Raw genomic sequence first — 19,333 nt, 5'->3', positions numbered from 1 at the left:
TACGTGATGTTTGAGGGACGAGAACTCGGGGAGGAAGGCTGCTTGAGGAGAAGACCGGAACTTGGGTTCGGGTGAGCCCTTTTCCGGATGGCCGAGATCACCCAAGCAAGCGGAGCTGGAGCGGAAGACTCGGACCGAGGCGAGCTGAATCGGAGCAGAGGTCCCAGACTGAAAAAGTCAATTCTGTTGACTTTCTTGGTCCGGGAGACCAGAACCATTCCGGGTGCCTGGAACCCTTCCGGGGGCCCGGACCTGGATGATTATCCAGAGTACGGTCAACACGATCTATGCGAGAAGGGATAATGTTTTATTCCCTTCCAGGCGCCTGAAACTCTTCCAAGCGCCCCGACCAAGGCTATAAATATAGTCTTGGTCCAAAAAGCACAACAACAACTTGTAATCCATTTCTGTTTGTTCTATTTCTCTTTGTGTGCTAGTTAACGCTGTAAGAGGCTACTCCACCCTTAAGGAGATCTTCAGATAGTACGCTTCATTATCCTTGGATTAGCAATCTTCTGATTACAAACCAAGTAACTCCTTTGTGTCTATTTCCTGTTTAATTAGTCTCGTTATTTTTTAATTACAAGTATTCTTAATTTAGTTATAAGTCGAGAAAGGTTGATTTATTTTTTCAGGGTAATTCACCCCTCCTCTCTTGCCGGCCTCCAAAGGGACCAACAAGTGGTATCAGAGCGAGGACACTTCAGAAGGACTAACCGCCTTCCGAAGCAAAACAACCAATGGCCGGACCAACAAGTGGTATCAGAGCAAAACGATTCCGTAGCAAATAACCGGGCGAAATATCATTTGCTGAGCGTGCTGCCGCCTCAACAAGTCAACCGCATCGGAAGCTACTCGTCGACCAAAGAACTCTGGGAAAAATTCCTATAACTCCACGAAGGCACATCCGAAGCCAAACTTGCAAGGAGAGATATACTTCGTAACAAACTGACAAATATCCGTCTTGAAAAAGGTGAGACGGTAGCTGATCTATACACAAAGATAAAAGAACTAATCACCGGACTCGAAAACCTCGGAGAAATGGTAACCAATCGGGACACGATACCCTACGCGCTCAACGCCTTTCCCAGGACTCCAAATTGGACTTCAATAATCGACGCCTACTACATCTCGAAGGACCTGGAGGTAAGTACCCTAGAGGAGCTCTTTTCTACTCTTGAATTACATGAAACCAAATGTGCAGGGACAACAAAAGAATCAAGCCAGATTATGACACTAACTGTAACCAAGAAGGATGCACCCGAGTCAGACTCAGAAGAAGATCAAGAAGCTTATATGTTAAGGAATTTCAAAAAATTCTTTAGATATAATAAATTTAAAGAAATTCAGAATAAGAAAAATCCAAGAAATAGAAGAAGGGTTTGTCGATACCAGTGTCAAAAGGAAGAACACTTAAAAGAAGATTGCCCAGAACTCAAGAAGGACAAAATCAAGATACCCAAGAAGCACAAGAATCTGAAAGCTACTTGGGACGACAGTTCATCATCTGAATCCGAAATACAAGAATATGTCGGACTAGCACTGATGACGAGCTATGAAGGACAAAGTACATCAGAAGCCAGCATCGATGAAGGGGGAGCGACTTCAAATGAATGCATGGCGAAGCGGGGGAAGAGTCAGGCTTCAAGTCTGATATGGTAAGTGAGGTATGCCTCTTAGCTCCTGATCAGTTTTATTATGGTATTAAGTCTATGACAAAGTTTATGTATAAATTTAAAAGTAAAAATAATAAATTAAAAAAATAAAAATTTATAAATAAAAAGAATTTTAGCAAAATCATGTCTGATAGAAGATTTTGATAAAGTAAGACTTGAAAATGATAAATTAAAAGAAGAAATAGAAAACTTAAAAATTCTGATTATTCAAATACTTCTGCTTTTAGAAACTATAGAGGATTAAACTGGTACTATAAGTTTTACAAAAGTCAGATAAAAAAATATCAAATGCTTATATACCTAGAAAATACCTAATTAACCCTGTAGGAAGAAATCTCTATTGAATTCTAAAAATATGTTTAAATTAAAAGAATAATTAAGACTTAGGGCTTTGAGGTAAAAAATTGAATATTTGAATTCATTAAAAGGCTTTGTCTAGAAGTGGTTAATGATCCAATAACCAAGAAGGCCTAGTGCCTCGCCACAACCTGGAAGTCGATTTCTGAATTAAAATAATTAATTGACAAACTGATAAGCATAAAATAATTAATTACTTTTAATATTTGTCAATGGTTTAACACTTATTGAAACTTCTTCTAAAAATATTTTCACTTAGAAAAAATCCAATATTTAAATTATTTCTATTAAAAATATTGAAACTTTTTTTTAAGTTATTTATTCCATTGCACAAAATTTTATTTTTAACTTAGAAAATTAAATTGTTCTTACTTAGAAATTTTCTTAATTAGAAATTTTGTCTGCTTGAAAATTTTATCACTTAAATTTTTTAAGTAATTGCAAATTTTTTTAAAATGTTAAAGTTAACCTGAGACTTGTTAAGACACCCTAATTTTTTATGTGATCAAAGTGGGAGAAGGATATTAAGTCTAGGGGAGGTATGGTATAATGGTATAATCCAATATTTAAATTGAAAAATCTTTTTGCACTTATTTGTAAAATTAACGAAGTATATTAAGTCTAGGGGGAGATATGGTATAATGGTATAATCCAATATTTAAACTAAAAAATCTTTTTGCACTTATTTGTAAAATTAATTATTTTTACATTGCATTTGTGTACCCTAACTTAACTTGGATTGCTCACATAAAAAAGGGGGAGATTATTGGAACCCCAAGGTGTTTTGATGTGATCAAACAAGTTAAGTTAGGTCCTGTTTGGTTTAACCCTTGTGTCTAAGTGTGCAGGAGCTTAGGAGCACAGGAAGTTGAGCGGAAGACGCGGCTAGCGAGAAGGATAGCACGGGGAGAGAGTCGACAGGCTCGGTGCGTTCGAGGGATGAGGCACCGCGGAAGAGTACATCGGTGGACGAGAAGAACGTATGCTACGTTCGAAGGACGAGAAACCGGGGAGGAATGCTGCTTGAGGAGAAGGTCGGAACTTGGGTTTGGGTGAGCCCTTTTCCGGATGGCCGAGATCACCCAAGCAAGTGGAGCCGAAGCGGAAGACCCAGACCGAGGTGAGCTGAACCAGAGCAGAGGTCTCAGACTGAAAAAGTCAATTCTGTTGATTTTCTTGGTCCGGACGCTCGGAACCATTCCGGGCGCTCGGACCAGTCCGGGGTGCCCAGAACCCTTCCGGGCGCCCGGACTTGGATGATTATCCAAATCACAGTGAACACGATCTATGCGAGAAGGGATAAAGTTTTATCCCCTCCCAGGCGCTTAGAATCCTTCCAGGATCCCCGACCAAGGCTATAAATATAGCCTTGGTCCAAGAAGAAGAACAACAACTTGTAATCCATTTCTGTTTGCTCTATTTCTCTTTGTGTGTTGTTAATGCTGTAAGAGGCTACTCCACCCGAAGAGATATTCAGATAGTGTGCTTCATTATCCTTGGATTAACAATCTTCTGATTGCAAACCAAGTAACTCCTTTGTGTCTATTCCCTATTTAATTAGTCTCGTTATTTTTTAATTACAAGTATTCTTAATTTAGTTATAAGTCGAGAAAGGTTGATTTATTTTTTCAAGGTAATTCACCCCTCCCCTCTTGCCGGCCTCCAAAGGGACCAACAGGTCTGAGTTTGGATATGTGTCCTAAAGAGCTCGTAAAGAGCAGTGTTCGATGCTACATATGTGGTAAGCCAGGGCATTTCACATGTGAGTGTAGTGAACAAAAGGTATATTCTTCTTCTTTACATGGTATGAGTTATGCGTCATCTAGTGTGATATTCACTAATTCATCTCCTTTATGGATTGTAGACTCGGGAGACACAGACCATGTAGCTCGTGATAGGAGTGCATATATAAAATTTTGCCATTTAAACCCACATGCAAGAAGACCGTATGTGGAAAATGGGGCATTTGTAGAGGTGAGAGGGATTGTCACTTGCAAGCTATTGCTGTAAAATAATCAAGTCTTGTTTCTCCATGACATGTTATATGCTCTAAAAATAAGGTGGAGTATAGTTTTTGTCCATAGTGCAGACCAGTTAGGATATTGTGTTGTAAGACATGTTATATGCTCTAGAAATAAGGCGGAGTCTAGTTTTTGTCCAGAGTGTAGACTAGTTAGGATATTGTGTTGTGATGGGAAATGCTAATGTTTCCATCTCATATGACAGTACTTTAATATGTTCTGGTTTAGTCTATAAGGGACTATATGCACTGAACTTGATTTCTTTTCATGAGTTATATCCTACATTTATCCTTATGTGAGTTTTGTCTAGAAGGTAAAACTACAAGAAAACCATTTGAAAAAACAATGAGGGCTGAGACTCCATTGTAGTTAGTTCATTCTACCATTTGTGGACCCATGAATGGGAGAGCTTGAAATGGAGCTATGTATTTTATTATGTTTATAGACGATTTCACACATTTTGGTTATGTTTACCTGATCTCACACAAGTCTGAGGCACTAGAGTGCTTTAGAAGGTTTATTAGTAAGTTAGAAAATCAGTTAGACATGAGAGTAAAAACTCTCAGAATCAACCGTTGGTGCGAGTATCTGTCTGAACAGTTTAAAGAGCTTTGTTTTGAAAAAGGTATTATAAGACAGCTGACTATTTCTGCTACTCCTCAGCAGAATGAAGTCGCTGAGAGAAAGAATATGAGCCTATTGGAGATGGTAAGGTCCATGATGGCGCGAGTCAATTTACTAATCTCTCATTGGGGGATGTGTTATTGACTATAATCTATGTCCTTAATCGTGTTCCAACAAAGTTCATGGTTAGCACTTCATATGAACTTTGGATAGGGAGGCAGCCTATTCTTAGTCATCTTAGGCCATGGGGTTGTGCTGTGTATGTTAGAAATTCCTCACACAAGTATGACAAGTTGGTCTATAAAGAAAGAAGTGTATCTTCATTAGATACTATAAACACTCCAAAGGATATGCGTTCCTAGGAGAACATACAGACGATATAATAACTGAGATTGAGTCTTATGATGCAATGTTTCCCGAGAATGATTTTCCTAAGAGAGGAGAAATCGATCGAGACTATACTTTCTATGAGATCGATGAGCCTAGTGGTACAGTCGAGCCTAGTAGTAGGATTCAAGACCTGATTATGGATCTTGATCCTAGTGGGAGTGGTCCATCTAAAGGTGGGGAGACTCTCTCTCCTCGTAGGATTGGTCAGGGAAATATACTTCATCATCACTTCCCGATTGAGAATGAGATTCTCATTGTGACTCCAGAAGATGATGATGAACCGAGGACCTTTAGAGAGGATCCTGAGGGTTTTGAAAAAGACCAATGGTGAATGGGTATGCAAGAAGAAATGGAATCAATAAAAGTCAACAAGGTTTGAGACTTAGTTAACTTACCTGAGGGTAGAAAGGTTATTAGGAACAAGTGGGTTCTCAAAATTAAGAGGAAAACCAATGGATTGATCGAGAGATATAAAACTCATCATGTAGCCAAGGGTTACACACAAACAAAGGGCATTGACTACAAGGAGACTTTCTTCCCAGTAGTCAAGTTTACTTCGATCCGTTACTTTTAGCGATTGCCACAAGTTTAAATCTAGAGTTACACTAGATGGATGTTTAGACCGCTTTCTTTAATGAAAGTTTGGATGAGGAGATCTATATGGACCAATTCTATGAGTTCATTTTAGTAGGTCAGGAAGATAAGGTGTTGGTGCGGCCAGCACTAATGGTCTAACCCAGGTTTTGATGAATGACAAAATAGGTTAAGTTAGTTTTGTTGTTAATCTAACACTCTGACTGAGTGTGCAGGAGAAGCCCAGACAGGTCGACGGGCTGACCGGATGTCTAGCACGAAGCCCATCTAGGTCAACGGGTCGACCGGATAGCTGACACGAAGTCCAAATGGGTCGACGGGCTGACCGGACGTTTGGCACGAAGTCCATCTAGGTCGACGGGTTGACCGGATAGCTGGCGCGAAGTCCAGACTGGTCGAAGGACTGACCGGACGTCTGACAGGTATGTAAAGGTAAGTCACTGGAGGGGAGTTGTTGGCGCAACATCCCTCAGGTCAAGGTTGACCTGGTTAACCAAGCTGAGTCTTGGTTTGGGTTTAGATGTTTGACAATAAGATACTGATTGAAGAAGAGTCAAGTAGGTCAAGGTTGACCGGATACTTGACTGGGAAGTCCTGGTGAGTGAAGCCAGGCAGAAGGAAAGTCCTGGTGAGTGAAGCCAGGCAGAATGAAAGACCTAGTGAGTGAAGCTAGGCAATTGGAAAAGTCCTGGTGAGTGAAGCCAGGCAAGAGAAATCCAGATGGGTCAAGGTTGACCAGACATCTCCAAGTAGGTCAAAGGGATTGACCGGATACTTGGCACGAGAAAGAAAAGTCCAAGTAGGTCAGAGGGACTGACCGGATACTTGGCAAGAAGAGAAAAGTCCAAGTGGGTCAAAGGGATTGACCAGACACTTGGTGAGAGAGTCCTTGCTGGTCAAGGGTGACCGGATGCTAGGTCTTATGTACCAACAAGTCATGGTTGACTAGATGTTGGTTTAGGGGGCTTTGGACTTGGTTTTGGGCAAAAACCAAGGTTTGGATTGATCCGTGGATTGATCCAGAAGGTTTGGATTGATCCGTGGATTGATCCAGCAGCTTTGGATTGATCCGTGGATCGATCCAGCAGATCTGGATCGATCAGTGGATCGATCCAGAAGATTTGAATCGATCCGCCGATCGATCCGGTGAGTCCCCGCGAACAGAACCCCTCTGGATCGATCCGTGGATCGATCCAGAAGTCCTAATCGATCAGTGGATCGATTGGGACGCTGCTGCTTCGCGCGATAAGCGCTGGATCGATCCGTGGATCGATCCAGGCATATTTCCAGAGCACAGAGGCGCTCTGGATCGATCCAAAGCCTCCCCGATCGATTGGGAGCAATCCAATCGATTGGGATTCGACCGTTGGCGTCGTTTATAGCTGTTGGCGTGCGATTCCTTCAGCAGATCTTCACCGATTCATTCCAGCTCTCTCGTCAGCTCCTCCACAGCACTCACAAAGCTCAAATCGCCAGTTCTTGAAGGATCTTGGAGGCTCTCCAAGTCAAGAGGCGAATCAAAGCCAAGAAGAGAAGCTAGGGCTAGGGTTTTGTACTCATTGTAAGCTTGTAAGCTTGTATTTCTTGTATCCTTTCCCTCTCTTCTTGTATTAAGTCTTGTAGGGCTTCTCCGCCCTTGGTAGTTACCATAAAGGAGAGTTTTTACTAGTGGAGGGTGTGTGCGTTGGTGTGGATCCTTGGATTAGTCACCTCTTGTGAGGTGGATACCAAGTAAACCAACCGTGTTAGCGTGTGTGATTGTTTCTGTTATTTTCCGCTGCATATCCTTGAAGAAACAAGCAACGCCGAGCGACGAGCACGCGACGAGCTATTCACCCCCCCCTCTAGCTACTTTTGGTCCTAACAAGTGGTATCAGAGCGAGGTTGCTCTTCACCGGAATCATCGCCGGAAGGGTCAAGCTCAACAAGAAAAGCTACAGAGTGAAGAAGTTGGAGCAAATTCTTCAAGTTCAAGATTTTATCGAGCTCAACTTCAAGATGCAATTCCAAGATGGACTTGGGTTTGACACAAGGGTGGCTCCACCATACACATCGGCAAGCTTCGATTCTTGGAGATCAAGAATCGAAAACTTTCTTATGATGGAGATAGAGCAATGGTTTGCTCTAATGGAAGGCTTCGAAGCTCCAACAAACTCCAAGGGCAAGCTTCTAAAGAAAAGCAGATGGAGCTCGGAGCAAGTCCAGAGGTGCGAGGCAAATGACAAAGTGACCAAGCTTTTGGTCAATTTACTGCCAAGCACCATCCTTTGCAAAATTGGAAAATTTGAAGATGCAAAGGAGTTATGGAGCAAATTGGCCAAGCTTCATGAAGAGATCCCCTCCGCTGTACAAGATCATGAAGAATCGAGAGAGGGTGACTCTTTGGGGCAAGACCAAGAGGAGGACTCCGAGGTTGAGAGATGCTCAACCTCCGAAGAAAAGGAAATCCAAGAAGCTTCATCCTCAAGGGAATGCAACGAAGAGAACAAGGAGAGAGCATACTCCTTGTTTCATATTCAAGATGATGAAGCCTCCACCTCTAGGGTTGAGGGGGAGCAATCCTTGGTGACGCCGGATCAAGAAGAAGGAGAAGCTTCTACATCCGGGTCAAGAGACGAAGAGGAGGAAGAAGATTCTACCTCCACAAGTCAAGAAAAATCAAATGGAGGAGAATCAAGGTCTGATCAAGAGGAAGCTTCTACCTCCGGATCCAAAGGAAAAGATGCCACCCCTACAAGCAAAGGTATAAATATTTCAATTAATAATAAAAATCATATTATATGTTTTGAATGTAGGGAACATGGGCACTACAAGAGCAAGTGCCTTAAATTGGCCAAGAAGAAGGGCCAAGTGACACAAAAAGGCAAGGTGAAGCCCAAGGAGACCATCCCCAACACAAAGAAGAGCAAGGAGCATATTATATGCTTCTCTTGCAGTCAAAAGGGGCATTACCGTAGTCAATGCCCCAAGGGGAAGAAGATGGTCAAAGCTCAAGGAGGCACTAGTCAAGAGGGAGCCTCCAAGGTAAAAAGAAAGGTAACCTTCATTGAGCCTACTCCTTTAAATTATGGTAAAAAGCATGATAGTTCTAAGTTTTATCATTTTAATGCAATTTACCATAAGAATAGAAAGCATGAGGGCTTTAAGGAAAAGCATGTGGCCCTACATGCCAAAACTACACCTAAGGTTAGGAATGTAGGTAAAAATCTAGGCAATAACTCTAAGGATTTTAGATACAAGCCTAGAAACAAAAATGCTCATGAACCAAACACTAAGGATTTAATGATAGAAAATAAAGTCTTGAGGTCAAGACTTGATAAAATGGAAAAGACCCTAAAAAGGATGGAAGATATCCTAAAAGGGCAAAATGAGCAATACCTAGGGCTAGGAAAATCAAAGTCATCCAATGGCCATAGAGGTTTGGGATACAAACCAAAGGCTAAGAAGGATGTGCCCTCTTACCATAGAGTTCCATATAGTTATGGAACAAACCCTAGGTCTAGTGGTCAAGTCAAAAATACTAGGGAGGTCATCCCTAAGAGTATTTTTACAATTAATGTGACTAAGACTTCTAAGAAGTCTAAGAAAGTCACTAACAAGGTCACAAGGGAGGCTATCCCTAGAGTTGACCTAGAAAATGTGACCAAGGCTTCTAAGAAGTCAAACAAGGTCACTAGGAAGGTATCTAGGGAAGTTATCCTTAGTGAATACCTAGAGCATCCAAGGAGCACCAATAGGTGTTGGGTTCCTAGGAGCGTTTTCTCTACCCCATAGATGGGTTAGAGAGTGTCAACTCCGATTAGAAGGGTAGTTAACCCAACTTTGAGGAAATTGACACTCAAGGAGCATTTTCAAGGTTTTTGTTAACTTTTGAAAATGAAACGGACCTAGTGTTTACTCCTTGAAAGAGTAAAATGTGCCTATTGGTGGAAAAATTGATTTTATCTTAAAATGGCACAAATTGGGAAAACCATAAGAACTACCAAGTTGGGATTTTGGTATGTTCTTAGGAAATTTAAGGCGATCCGGGCCTTAATTTAAAGGTGCTCACTCTTGAGGGAAAATGGAATATGCCAACACTTGAGAAATATTTTAAATTTCTAATTGGCATAATTAATTCAAGAGATTAAAGAAATGTCAAGTTGGGTTTTGACATTTTCTTAAGGAAATTGGGCGATCTAGGGTTATACTTTGTGATTTAGCTAAGTGGTTAAGGATACTTAGATAGGTAATCTAGGTATATTTTATTTATGCTAAATCTTGCCATGATTATTTGCCCATCATATGCCATGACATCATGTCTATTTTTGCATTCATGTTTTATTATGAAAAATCCAAAAATACCATGTCATGACATTCATGCATCATGTAGTTATAGGAATCTTTCTTTTGAAAGTTATTTTATTTTGATGTATGCCATAACATTATCATGCATTAGTTTAATTCCTTGTAATTAAGGACAAATGGTATTTAACAACACTTATTAACAAGTGACATCCTAGGTGGATGTCTAATATCTCTAAAAATGCCTAGATAGATATGCATGATCCCTAGATTAGGGCAAAACCAAAATCTACATCTCACAAAGACTATAAGGTGACTTGTATGTGTTTTTAGTGCACATTAGATACAAGTGAGATGTTAGGATGATGAACAAAGCTCAAGATGTTGATTTAGTGCATTCTTTTGAGTTTCTAGGTTCATCAAAACACATAGTTATGTGTTTTCCCATCATTGGGAAAGCTAATGTACAAGTCATGTGCATTAAGCCCAAGGAATGTGATGGGATATTGGTTTTGAAATTGTTTTCAAAATAATTTTGGAAAACCTTGGTGAAGGCTATCTTTTGATAGTAATCACCATTGAATAGTTAGACACAAACTTGAAGAAAACACTAAAGTTTTTGCAAGTTCTCAAGTTTGTGTCAATCTTTGAAAATATGATGTATTTTCATAGAAAACTATTTTTCCTTGATAGTATATGCCCTAAATAATGCCTACACAAAATTTCATGATTTTTGGATTTTTGTAGAATTTTCTAGGGGTTTCTGAAGTTGGCTGATTTGGAAATTCAGCAACTATCAGAGCTCCGATCGATCCATGGATCGATTGGAGTGCCTGAATCGATCCATGGATCGATTCAGAGGCTAGTCTCCCGCGAGCAGAAGCTCGCTGGATCGATCAGCCGATCGATCCAGGAAGTCTGAATCGATCAGTGGATCGATTCAGATAGGTTCGATCGATTGGAACCCAACTCCAATCGATCCAAGTTGCTGATTTTGGCTGGGAAGGCCTGATTTCAGCATCTTTGAACCTCTTTGAGTCTAGGTAACCATTCCAAACCCCTAAAATACATTTGTATACATACAAAGAGCGTTTTCGTGTGGAAAACAAGGATGGATTGGTTAAGGAAGGCTAAGTTGAAGTTTAGGTTGAGCTTTGTTTCAAATTTTGAATATTTGAACCTCAAAACTTCTAAAATTGGGTTTCCTAAAGTTTTGGAGATTCCAAGTCATTGTTGGTGCAATGACAGAAGTCACCACCATGTCTTTAGGGGGAGGGACTCTTTAAAGACATGAAAATTATTTTTCATGAACCTTGGAAGGTGGTCAACCTTCCGTTAAGAACATGCTCAAGGTTGAGCATTTGAACTTTAATGGGGAGTGGATATCCTCATTGTTAAAGTGGCTTCAAGTGAATAATGCTCAAGGATGGGCATTTGCCTACATTGGAGGAGAATGTAGGGTTAAGGTTAATGAAGGGTATGGGACCTTCATTATCATGTTGGTCACAACGAGTGAAGTTGTGAACAACGATGAGCAACTCTTCAGGGGGAGAGTTTTCAACAATGGGGCATTTGTTGAAGAGTGCCCAAAATTGAGGCACGGGTTGATGTGTGCTCAAAGATGGTTTGATGTGTGCCAATAGGGGGAGAATGAAAGGACTTATGAAAGGGGATAAGTTAGGCTTTCATTACCTAAGAAGGAGTTTGCCCTCTTAGGGGGAGAATGAAGAGCTTAACTTATGCTTTCATTACCTAGTGGCATGAAGAATGAGGCTATGGGATTAGCCTAACTTACATGTGGGATTGTAAGTGTTATTGTGGTATTGTCAAACATCAAAAAGGGGGAGATTGTTGGCGCAACATCCCTCAGGTCAAGGTTGACCTGGTTAACCAAGCTGAGTCTTGGTTTGGGTTTAGATGTTTGACAATAAGATACTGATTGAAGAAGAGTCAAGTAGGTCAAGGTTGACCGGATACTTGACTGAGAAGTCCTGGTGAGTGAAGCCAGGCAGAAGGAAAGTCCTGGTGAGTAAAGCCAGGCAGAATGAAAGACCTAGTGAGTGAAGCTAGGCAATTGGAAAAGTCCTGGTGAGTGAAGCCAGGCAAGAGAAATCCAGATGGGTCAAGGTTGACCAGACATCTGGTGAGAGTCCAAGTAGGTCAAAGGGATTGACCGGATACTTGGCACGAGAAAGAAAAGTCCAAGTAGGTCAGAGGGACTGACCGGATACTTGGCAAGAAGAGAAAAGTCCAAGTGGGTCAAAGGGATTGACCAGACACTTGGTGAGAGAGTTCTAGCTGGTCAAGGGTGACCGGATGCTAGGTCTTATGTACCAACAAGTCATGGTTGACTAGATGTTGGTTTAGGGGGCTTTGGACTTGGTTTTGGGCAAAAACCAAGGTTTGGATTGATCCGTGGATTGATCCAGCAGGTTTGGATTGATCCGTGGATTGATCCAGCAGGTTTTGATTGATCCGTGGATTGATCCAGCAGCTTTGGATTGATCCGTGGATCGATCCAGCAGATCTGGATCGATCAGTGGATCGATCCAGAAGATTTGAATCGATCCGCCGATCGATCCGGTGAGTCCCCGCGAACAGAACCCCTCTGGATCGATCCGTGGATCGATCCAGAGGTCCCAATCGATCAGTGGATCGATTGGGACGCTGCTGCTTCGCGCGATAAGCGCTGGATCGATCCGTGGATCGATCCAGGCATGTTTCCAGAGCACAGAGGCGCTCTGGATCGATCCATGGATCGATCCAAAGCCTCCCCGATCGATTGGGAGCAATCCAATCGATTGGGATTCGACCGTTGGCGTCGTTTATAGCTGTTGGCGTGCGATTCCTTCAGTATATCTTCACCGATTCATTTCAGCTCTCTCGTCAGCTCCTCCATAGCACTCACAAAGCTCAAATCGCCAGTTCTTGAAGGATCTTGGAGGCTCTCCAAGTCAAGAGGCGAATCAAAGCCAAGAAGAGAAGCTAGGGCTAGGGTTTTGTACTCATTGTAAGCTTATAAGCTTGTATTTCTTGTATCCTTTCCCTCTCTTCTTGTATTAAGTCTTGTAGGGCTTCTCCGCCCTTGGTAGTTACCATAAAGGAGAGTTTTTACTAGTGGAGGGTGTGTGCGTTGGTGTGGATCTTTGGATTAGTCACATCTTGTGAGGTGGATACCAAGTAAACCAACCATGTTAGCGTGTGTGATTGTTTCTGTTATTTTCTGCTGCATATCCTTGAAGAAACAAGCAACGCCGAGCGACGAGCACGCGACGAGCTATTCACCCCCCCTCTAGCTACTTTTGGTCCTAACAGGAGTGACTGTGAGGACATGTTCCCGGGAAGGAAACTTAGGCGCCGATCCGACTTAGAACCATTTCGGAACTCTAAGTTGAGATTGTGACTAGATTCCGGTCTCGGAAAGACCAAATCTAAGTCATACTCTTTCTATTGAATTATAAACTGTGCTAATAATATGTTTTGCAGGATATATGAGTGCCTCGGACTAACATTTTTTTTGCAGGAAGGAGTCTGCTGAAAAACATGGTCCGGGCGCCCGGGAGGTACCCAAGCGCCCGGAGGCGAACTTTTATCCCCAACGTCACTGAGGCAAGTGGAGCTCACTGGTTGGCTCGGCTACGTCACCACCAGGGCTCCCTGAAGGTTCCAGGCACCCCGAGCCTCCTATATAAGGAGGGTCAAAGGCGGAGCTTTAACAACAATTAACGATCATATCTTCAATGCTCTTGCGACGCTGCCAAAAGCTCACCGACAAGTTTTATTTCTTCCTGTCTTAGTTTTCATAATTGTCGGCATTTTCTTTACTAATATTTCTTGTACTTTCATTGTAACTCTGATTTCGAATTATTAGTAATTGTCCAACGAAAGCACCCTTGTGTGCGGGCCTTGGAGTAGGAGTCGACACAGGCTCCGAACCAAATAAATCACTATGTTAGCTGTGTTCTCTCTTTTTGTTTTCCGCTGCGCACTCTTGCTATTTTTTTAAATCGATATTCACCCCCTCTATCGACTTTCACGATCCAACATAAGGTTTGTCAACTTTAAAGTTGGATATATGACCTAAAGCAATCATCCAGGTGGTGGTACCTAAGTTTTCATGAAGAGGTAATATCTTATGATTTTACAATGGTCAAGGAGGATCATTGTGTTTATTTAAAAAAGTTAGATGACTCTTTTATGATTCTGTCATTATATATGGATGACATAATGTTAGCTGGGAACAACATTGAGTATCTTATAACTATTAAAAGATGGTTGTCATCTAATTTCGATATGAAAGACATGAGTGAAGCTGAGTTCATCCTTGAAGTAAAGATTTAAAGGGATCGCTTGAAAAGAGTGTTGGCTCTTTTACAAAAGACCTACATTAAGAAAATTCTCGAGTGCTTTGGGATGAGTGATAATAATCCCATTGACACTCTAATCACTAAAGGTGAAGGTCTGAGCTTGGATATGTGCCCTAAAACTCAAGTGTAAGTAAGGGAAATGAGTAAAGAACCTTATTCTAGTGCAGTAGGAAGTCTAATGTACGCAATGATGTATACACAATTGGATATATGTTATGCAGTCAGTTTGGTATGTAGATATCAAGTAAATCCTAGAAAGGGTTACTGGAGAGCAGTGAAAAGGATTTTTTTTGATATCTCAAAGGAACTGCAAACTTCTCTTTGTGTTATGGAGGAGGTGATTTGCGAGTTGTGGGATATTCAGACGTCGATTGGGGAGGTGCCCCGGATAAATGCAAATCAACATCAGTTTTGATTTTTTACTCAATGACGGAGCCATTTGCTGGAGTAGTAAGAAGCAAACCTGTGTTGCTCTATCTATGATGGAGGCTGAGTTCGTTGCTTGCTCATTAGCGGTTCAAGAGAGTGTTTAGCTTCGAAGACTGTTATATGACTCAGGTATTGTAGCGGATAGTGGGAGGTCAGTGATAATCAGGCCACTATCGCTTACACTTTAGACCCTAAGTTTTATAGTAGAACCAAACACATAGATAGCATATATCATTATGTGAGAGACATCATTGAGAAGAATGAAGTGACTATCAAGTACATTTCAACACATAACATGTTGCTAACCCTTTCACCAAACCTATAAGTAGAGATTCTTTTATAGGACATAGAGAGTCATTGGGTTTGTGTACTTTATGATATGTCTTAGTTTGTATTGACTTGAATATAGTGATGCTTAATGAAATATATAACTTCTTGTACATTGATTGGTTATATTTATATATATAACATCTTTGTAATGTATTTGTTATATATATGTTCTGTGATATAATAGATATGTCAAGCAGGTAAGGTTGACTTTATCACACGAGTGACCACCTTCAAGAGTGGGGATAAGATGATTTCTAGTTGTAAGAGGTTTTGAGAGTAGCCTTGCTAGAACTTAAGTCGCCTTGATATGTGTTCAGGATGAAGTCATATGCGACATGATCGACATGGGTGTAGTCACATTCATATTGCCTGTAAGAAGCCAGGTTTAAGATCTCAGATATCACCTATGAATTATGATATGTCTTTGAGATACTTCTTCAGAGATCTCTAGATAGAGTCTTATGTGTAGACTGAGTCCCATACTTGCACGATGTTAGAGAAAACTGACATATGCCCTTCTAAGAGATGGGGGATTAACATTGTGGCATGTACATACCACGTGTGATATGATAACTGGATAGTGGGAGTCATATTATAAGAGACAATAATTTTATATCCCTGATCTCCATCGTGTGAGATTTGAAATCCTCTAGGTGGGATTTCTTGTGCCCTTATTACTTTCGACTGTTTCTTGATGTCATGATTCAGTGTTTGCTACTTTAGTCTATTTACCAATGACTCGAAAGATAAATTGAGGTATGAGGGACAGGTTTAGGAAAGCAGCTGAGTTGAGATTGATAGATTCTAGTTTGGGAAAAAAAAGACTAATTGACAATACATCATCATATAATATTCACCAACTAGTCTTTTATGTTTATCTATGTAGAGATTAAAATATATTAGTGAATATAAAATCGAGCATCATTTAGGGATTACTTTCGATGAGGAAAGTAGCTCGATGGATGTAACAAGTCTTGGATCTGGGGCATAGTGAGATTTTATATCTTATGATACAATGATAACTATTCAATCATCCTAACAGGCACATTAAGTAGTTTTGTATGTAGGTGTGCTCGCAAGTCGCACGACGTTCAACCCTGTATGGATGCCTAGTATGGTGATATGATGGGTCACATAAGTTGTGATCTAGTGATAAAAATTAAATGCCTTTGTGTGCAAGTGGGAGATGTTAGTAACTTATACCTACTATGGGGCATTCATACATGTTAGTAACTTATGCCCATTATGAGCATTCAAATGGGATAATGAGGTTATCTCATGACTTCACTAACATAAATGACTTCATTAACATAAGTGAATGTTAGTAACTCTATCTCATAACACCACTAATATAAGTGAATGTTAGTAACTCCATCTCATGATTCCACTAACATAAATAAATGTTAGTAACTCCATCTCATGACTCCACTAACATAAATGAATATTAGTAACCCCTTAATGGAATGACTTATGGGTGTAAATGAACCAAGCCTCTTATGAGCTATTCAAAACTCTATTCGATAAAAGCTCGTTTAATGAGGCTCGTTAAGCTAAACAAACCAAGCTCAAGTTTCATAATATTCAGCTCGTTAGCTCGTGAATATGTTCATTGACCTAATAAATTAACTTTTAAATAAAAAAATAATAGTTTTGATATTAAATTTATATATTTTAAACCCTACTTATAAAACATATAGACAAATATATTAAATTTATTTATTAGAATAAAATTATAAATTTTAATAAGAATATTATAATTTTCTCTAAATATATAATTTAGTTTTTAATAAATATTTAAATTTATAATTTATATTTATTAAGCTCATTTAGGTTCGATAAAAGTTCAAATAAGCTCGTGAGCCATGAATATATTCGTTAAATAAAGTTTGAGCTCGGCTCAATTATAAGTGAGTCAAACTTAAACATTCAAGAGTTCGGCTCGGCTCGACTCGATTTCACCCCTAGAATGGCTATTCATATTCTTATCTTATCTTATAAATTCATACTTCTTGTGAGAAGTATGAGTGAGAGAGAAAAGAAAGAAAATGGAAGAAAGTCTAAGAAAGAAAAGAGTTGTAGTCTCTATCTTGTTAAGAATAATAAAAGAAGGCTATCATCAAGTTAAAGGTTGAAGCGTTGTAATATAACACTGATAGTTCAAGATACGTGACTATCATCTCGACTTCGAGCAGTCCATGGTTTGAGTTTACAATAATTCTGAAGGTTTATAGTAAGAGCATCCACAATGCATCACCGTTATAACACCCGCCACCTCATCAAAAAGTATGGAGTCCACTGCTACATACTCATTATAACAACATATCTCTTTTACCTACATTCATTTTAACATTAACACTAATTATTTATGGGTTCCACCGTCCATTCAATCATCTTAAAATTATATAATATTAAATAAATATATTTTAAAATATTTAAATTATTATTATTATTTTAATAATAATAGTACTTTAAAAAATACTATTTTAAAAAAATATATAATTTTTTTATAGTTTTAAAAATAAAGAAAAAAAAGATGAGAGAGATGTTCAAAGGAGTTAATGCCTTTGAACGCCTCCCCTTTAATGTCCACTCACAATAAAAAAGGGGTGTTAAATGGATATTATAATGCTCATTTAATATCCTAATGTAGGTATCCTAACGGAGATTGATGTATTACCAATTAGGATAAAAGATTTAATTTACGTAAAGTAGAAATAAATTATGAATTTTACTTTTATTAACGTTCAACCATTCTAACCTAATTGTCCACCAGAGGACGTCATTGAAAGATCCAACAAAGTTAACCATGAAGATAGATGCTAATAGATGGAAAACGATTGTTAATGAGAATTATTTACCTTCGAGCAAGCCTTGCGTTAGCAGCAGAGAAAGATGAGGAGGAGGAGGAGGAGGAGGAGGAGGAGGGCAAGGCCAAGGAGGCTGAGCCATGGATGCCAAGTTGCGACGCTTGGTTGCATACATCTTGAAATCTGGCACGGATGTCCTGCAGGTGGCTCGCGAGCCGATGGCGAGTGAGGATCCGGGAAGGGAAGGCAGCGATGCGTCGAAGACAGCTCTCCCGGCCTCCGGCGGCTGAAGCGCGGCCTAGCCGCGTCGCGTATTCGTCCACCAGGTCCTCCATCTCGAACGCCAAGTTCCGGATCTGTCTCAGCCACTCCTGTAAAGATTGGCTTTGCTCGGATCTGGGCTTCTGGTCGGCATCTCTGAGATAGGATTGAATCAGTAACAGTTTTTTCGTCAGTGACTCGACCTCTGCGCCGACGTTGAAGAGGCCGGCGACCTCGCTGGAAGCAAGTTCGCCCAGCTTCCCCAGCACCAAGTTCACTATCGTAGATTCCATCTCTGTTTCTCTGCAAGTTAATGGACCAGGACCAAGCCAATACATGCATTATGACAGACGAGCAACTTTGATCAGATATTAATATGGATTAATTTAATTTTGTAACAAAATTAATTCAATTAACTGAATAAATTAAAATTTTAAAATCTTATTCGATTTTAACTAAAAATTAAAATTTTATTTAATTAATTATATTTTTAAATAAAAAATAATTAAATTAATATTTTTATTTGATTTATTCAATTTCATTAAATTATAAAATTTAAAATCAAAATCAAATCGAATTTAAAAAAATAAATTAATCAAACTGAATTTCTAATATTTTCCAATTTGGAGCACAACCAAACGATTTTTTTTCCCAAGTATTCTTCACCAAATGATAATGTGCCACGAGAGCACAAGGCAACCCTCGTTGTCACGCGTTGCGGATGTAATTTTGGCACACCAATAGGTAGCAAGATAATATAATAAAACAAAATTCTAAGAAACATATAAACATGATAACAATTTATCGAATTTATTTATTTATATATCAATTTCTCTATATACATAAAAAATATATACGAATAAAAAAACAGATGAAATATACGCAATAAAATCAAGTTAAATTAGAAATCAACAGGTCAAAATCTTATGTAAAAATTGAAAACTAACTATAATATAAAGGGCATTTATACTTGCCAAACTGAAGGCAAGTAAACAGTGAACATAAATTACTAAATGGATAATTAAAAAAGATATGTATGAATTTAATTTTATTTAGAGACAGGTTTAAAATTATATCTTTAGCAAGTTGATGTTGAAATTTAGAATTATAAATTATCATTAATTAAGATAAATTTCTAATTCTTACTATTTGATCAGTCAGCATACAAGTTAATATAATATAAAATATGGATA

General features: G+C 39.4%; 1 protein-coding gene across 1 annotated transcript in view; it reads right to left on the bottom strand.

Moving 5' to 3' along the window:
* Positions 1-19,333, bottom strand: part of LOC122038828 (disease resistance protein RPP13-like) — a 43,433-nt gene that overhangs the window by 7,084 nt on the left and 17,016 nt on the right. Inside the window, exon 2 of the mRNA XM_042598779.1 lies at positions 17,931-18,443. Coding sequence (XP_042454713.1) covers positions 17,931-18,433 — 503 coding nt within the window. The 5' untranslated portion in view covers positions 18,434-18,443. The remainder of the gene's footprint in view (positions 1-17,930; positions 18,444-19,333) is intronic.

This window comes from Zingiber officinale, chromosome 1A, assembly GCF_018446385.1.
Source record: "Zingiber officinale cultivar Zhangliang chromosome 1A, Zo_v1.1, whole genome shotgun sequence".
NCBI lineage: Eukaryota > Viridiplantae > Streptophyta > Magnoliopsida > Zingiberales > Zingiberaceae > Zingiber > Zingiber officinale.
The sequence above is the reverse complement of the archived record's forward strand: the minus strand, read 5'-3'. Positions and strand labels throughout refer to the sequence as shown.